Source organism: Panthera uncia, assembly GCF_023721935.1.
Source record: "Panthera uncia isolate 11264 chromosome A3 unlocalized genomic scaffold, Puncia_PCG_1.0 HiC_scaffold_12, whole genome shotgun sequence".
NCBI lineage: Eukaryota > Metazoa > Chordata > Mammalia > Carnivora > Felidae > Panthera > Panthera uncia.
The window spans coordinates 24,393,991-24,399,097 of NW_026057579.1; the positions used below are offsets into that span (position 1 = coordinate 24,393,991).

At 53.9% G+C, this 5,107-nt stretch overlaps 1 protein-coding gene across 1 annotated transcript; it reads right to left on the reverse strand.

Moving 5' to 3' along the window:
* Nucleotides 1–258: 258 nt before the first annotated feature.
* On the reverse strand, nucleotides 259–2,482 carry RHOB (ras homolog family member B). Its single transcript, XM_049652004.1, has one exon. It carries the CDS (start codon nucleotides 2,086–2,088, stop codon nucleotides 1,498–1,500), a length of 591 nt encoding a protein of 196 aa, XP_049507961.1. The 5' UTR covers nucleotides 2,089–2,482; the 3' UTR covers nucleotides 259–1,497.
* Nucleotides 2,483–5,107: the final 2,625 nt, after the last annotated feature.

The following is a 5,107-nucleotide window of genomic DNA, read 5'->3' on the forward strand; positions in this document are numbered from 1 at the left end:
AAATCACAGGAGCCATTTTATAAATGTCATCATCATAGTCTTTTTAATATTTTACATAAAAAAACTGTATACACAGCTTATAGAACTTTTATGTAAACATCATAAGCTCACCACTTTGTCATTTGTCAGTTTATTTAAAAAATAAAAAAACAAGACAACAATTTAGTAGAAGTACCACTGGGTGGGGAAGGGAGGGGGAGAAAGGAGAGACTAGGGGTAGGGGTAGGTTCATTCTCTGTACAGAGATGCAGAGAAAATTTCACATAGCTTTAAAGACTGCCTTGTGAAGAAAAAAAAGGGGGGGGGGGTTTAAATAGGTCCCAATACTTGTTACTGCCCTTTTATCAAAATAGTGCGCATACCTGCACAAATAAAATCGCAAAACAGTGTTGCCACTTTTTTTTTCAAGAAAACTAAAACAATAATTAGTGGTTTCTTTTTCCTCTTGTTTAAAAGTCATCATCTTTAAAAAAAAAAAAAACATCAGAAGTAAATGAGGTTACAGCGTACAAGGGTGGTCAGAATGCTACTGTCTTATGCAAATGACAAGTGCATTAAGTGTCAAACAATAAAACAATTGTGCAAAGAATTCTTTCCAAAAAAACCCAGCAAGTTTTAGCTTTTAAATAAATCAAATAACATCAGTTTCTTGGAATGAACAATTTCCACTTAGTATGACAGGCACAAAGTTCGCTTATGGCAAAAAAAACGACCCAAAGCCCTCTCTCCCTCCTCCAGCCCAGGGCTAGTGAGGGGTTCGCCTGGGGCTGGCCCGCAGGAGATGTGAGTCTGGAAGCTGTGTCCTCTCAGCCCCAAGGCTGTTGCAAAAGTCTTCCCCAGGGGTTGGAAAGATTGCCAAGTCCTGTTCATGCTTGGATGGGCGCCCCACCCAAGGTGGGCCGGAGCTGTTCTGGCGCCCTGTCACTCCACCCACCACCACCATTAAATAACACCATCCTACCTTCGAAAATAAAATTATATCTATATTTATATAACACCCCATCCTCCCCAGCCCTCCCCTCCCGTAGTTCCCGCGGTCTATGTTACAGACAAGGGACAGCAGGCGCTCGCTGGTTCCGGGCGCACATCTGATGGGGCGCGGCTGCACCCCGGCGCCAAGCTCTTCTCCCGGGATCAGAGGCGGGGGTGGGTGAAAGTGGGGCGGGGGAATCGAACAAACACACAGCCACACACTCCGAAGAGGCTCGGCTCTTCAGAAAGGGGTGCTCAGGGGACCCTTGGCACTCAGCGGGGCGCCCGGGCCTGTGCAACACAGCCCGACGCACACAGACACTGGAAAGGGGGCGCCCGGTGCCTCCCACGGCGATTCCAGAGCCGCCGGGTCACAGCTGCCGGGCCGAAAGGCAGACGTCAGGCAGTCCGGTGGGGTCCTTGGGGGGCGCAGGTCTCCCCTTCTTCGGGCTCGGTGTGGAGGGGGAGGGTCGAGCCCGAGAGGGGGAGCCGCGCCGGCAGGGGCAGGCAGGGCGGGCGCGGCCCTCATAGCACCTTGCAGCAGTTGATGCAGCCGTTCTGGGAGCCGTAGCGCTTCTGCAGCGCGGCGCGCGTGGCGGTCTCGAAGACCTCGCGCACGCCCTCCTTGGTCTTGGCGGAGCACTCGAGGTAGTCGTAGGCTTGGATGCGCACGGCCATGGCGCGGCCGTCATCCGTGCGCACGGGTTCCTGCTTCATGCGGGCCAGCTCCGTGCGGACGTGCTCATCGCTGCGCAGGTCTTTCTTGTTGGCCACCAGGATGATGGGCACGTTGGGGCAGAAGTGCTTCACCTCGGGCACCCACTTCTCGGGGATGTTCTCTAGCGAATCGGGGCTGTCCACTGAGAAGCACATGAGGATCACATCGGTGTCTGGGTAGGAGAGCGGCCGCAGGCGGTCGTAGTCCTCCTGGCCCGCTGTGTCCCACAGCGCCAGCTCCACCTGCTTGCCGTCCACCTCGATATCGGCCACATAGTTCTCGAAGACGGTGGGCACGTACACCTCGGGGAACTCGTCCTTACTGAACACGATCAGCAGGCACGTCTTGCCGCACGCGCCGTCGCCCACCACCACCAGCTTCTTGCGGATGGCCGCCATGAGCGGGCCGGGCCCGGGCAGCAGGAGGGGGCCCGCGAACGCCTCGCTGCCGTCCCGCTCGCCGCTCACTGCTCACCTCGGGCTGCGCGCTGGGGGCGAGGGTCGCTAGCTGCACCCGGGCCCCGCGGTGGCGCGTTCTCTCCGTGCGCTCAGGCTGCCGTGGCGGGGGCGCGGGGGCATAGGGCGCGCCGTGGGTCTCCGCGCTGCTCCGGGGCGGTGGCCGCTCTTCTCGCCCCGGGCCCGGGGTCGGTGCCTTTGTGCGCAAACGGTGGCTCGAGCAGCGGAGCCAGCCGGGTCCCTTCCCCAGTTTCTATAGGTGTCGCCCGGGATACAAGAGAGCACTGCCTACAGGCAGACTGCGGTGGCAGATGCGGGCTGCGGCCCTAGCGCCCGCTATTTAAAGAGTTCGGCCACTTTCTTAATATAGCCGCCCAATGGGAAGCGAGCCGACTGAGCTCATCGCTGCGGAGCTTGGCTCTGATTGGCCACCCGCCGCAGCCCAGGGGCGGGGCCGGCCGAGCTTGATTGACGGCCCAGGCCGCGGGGCTGGGAGAGGCGGCGACTGGGGAGTCTGCGCCTCCGCTGTCGCTGCGGGGCTCTGGCCGCACCGGGGTTCCCCCCTCCTCTTTCCCGCGTCCTGTTCGCAGCCAGCCCGGGCCCGGAGCTGGCGGCCGGGAGCCTGCGGGGCCTGGGCGAGCGGATCCGAGAGAGGCTGCACTTTGTGGGGCGTTGGCTCAAAATTGTCCCGCTTCCTTGCAAACTCCCAGCGGTGGCCGGCCCTGTGGGGGAGGGAGCGGCTCCTTTAAGCGGTTTTGTTTTTAAATAAACACACGCGCGCTCATACACACACACGTTTGTTTCCGAGCAAGGTTTTTTTTCTTTTCCCTTAGAAGCGGCCCTTTCCCTAACCTACTCCGCCACTCCCAACTCCCCCCACCCTGGTACTCTTCCCTGGGACAGCCCTAGGTTTGGACCCAGAGACCAAAAGCTGACTGTGAGCTGGGTGGTCCTGGGCCTAGCTTCTAGCTCTTCAAGTCCTATCGCCTACCCTCTTCCTGCCCCACCCCCTACACACACACCCCCATCTCTAGGTGAGGATTAGGGAAGGAGAGACCCGTGAAAAAGGAAGATTGAGGCTGGGTGCAGGACTTTATGTCCACTTGGAGGAAGTTACCAGGCAGCAAAAGGCAGCCTCAGCCAGGGGTTGCATGATGAATTAGGGTCCTGGTAGTAAGGCTGAGAACTGTCAGAAGTAAACAGTACAATAAAATCCAACAACCTCCCACCCCATTAGGCAAGAAGAGGATGAGGCCTGGGGCGCCTGGGTGGCGCAGTCGGTTAAGCGTCCGACTTCAGCCAGGTCACGATCTCACGGTCCGTGAGTTCGAGCCCCGCGTCAGGCTCTGGGCTGATGGCTCGGAGCCTGGAGCCTGTTTCCGATTCTGTGTCTCCCTCTCTCTCTGCCCCTCCCCCGTTCATGCTATGTCTCTCTCTGTCCCAAAAATAAATTAAAAAAAAAAAAAAAAAAAGAAGAAGAGGATGAGGCCTGAGACAGGGGACAGAGAGGGGCAGACAGGGGACAGAGAGGAGCGGACAGAGGACTTGCAGGTGAGGACCCAGCAAGTTAGTCTCTGGTAGGGTGCTAGGTCTCCTCCTACACACCAGGACTTGATTCATCTATCCCGAACTCTGATCTAAAAGGACCTAAGGCGGGGCGCCTGGGTGGCTCAGTCGGTTAAGCAGCCGACTTCGGCTCAGGTCATGATCTCACGGTCCGTGAGTTCGAGCCCCGCGTCGGGCTCTGTGCTGACAGCTCAGAGCCTGGAGCCTGCTTCAGAGTCTGTGTCTCCCTCTCTCTGACCCTCCCCCGTTCATGCTCTGTCTCTCTCTGTCTCAAAAATAAATAAACGTTAAAAAAATTAAAAAAAATAAAATAAAATAAAATAAAATAAAAGGACCTAAGGCAAAGAATTTCACAGGACAGAAGAGGGAGGGGTGGGGACAGAGGGAGGGCTTCCTCCAAGGAGGCAAAGCCTTAAAAAAGGAGAGAGGTAGGAAGGAGGAAGACATACTCTAAGAACAGGGAATAGCTTAGTGTGACTGCACTTGATGGAGAGAGAGAGTTGAAACTCAGGTGGAGGCTAATCATGGAGGGCTAAAGTACCAACTGAACAGATTGGGGCATATCCATTTTAGAGGCAGTGGGATGCTTATTGGTTTTTCAGCAAAGGAGAGACCCACACATCAGGACAAAGTTATGGCCTCAGGTTTCTGCCTCCCTGTCTAAGACTGGAAGCTGGTAGAGAGCCAAAATTCCATCTTCTCTCAGCATCTTGAAGACCTACCACAATGCCTGGTCCTATGCAAGAATCACTAAATGACTGTTGAGAATTCACCCAAATGCTCAGAACTTTCTGGGGGTCTCCTACCTCAGACTCCAGACTCCCCCTTAACAACCATCCAACCGAACCCATGCAGCCAGCTGTCACCAAGCTGTGGTATTTTCTCCTATGATTCATATTTTGAGGTCTGGGTCTCTACATGAACACCACAGATATAACAAGTCAAATAAGACAGTAGTGCCCTAACCCCTAGAGCCTGTCCCATAGGGAACATATTCAAATGCCCCAAAGGGCTTTCCTCATACTGGATAAGCTCCACTGTTCTTGTTTTCCAGATTTAAGGGACTAAATTGCCAACAAGTAATTTTTGCTCAGTAGGATCCCATGGGAGAAAAGAAGGGGTTTTTTGATCATTGGTTTAGGGCTCCCATCTGCAAATTTTTCTTCTTCCTTTCTTTCTTTTGTCTATTAAAAAAATCTTATTTTTTCTTCTTTTAGTCAAAACCGTTTATAGCTGTATTGTTTACATGGCTTTTCTTTGTCTTAATATAGCTTGGGAACCTTGGCTATGCTCTTAAGCTTCAAATATTAAGAAAATATCAAACAATTAAAGCTTTGTGCCATGTATTTTTTAAAAAACTGAAATACAAAGAATCAGGAAGAAGGATTCAATTCAC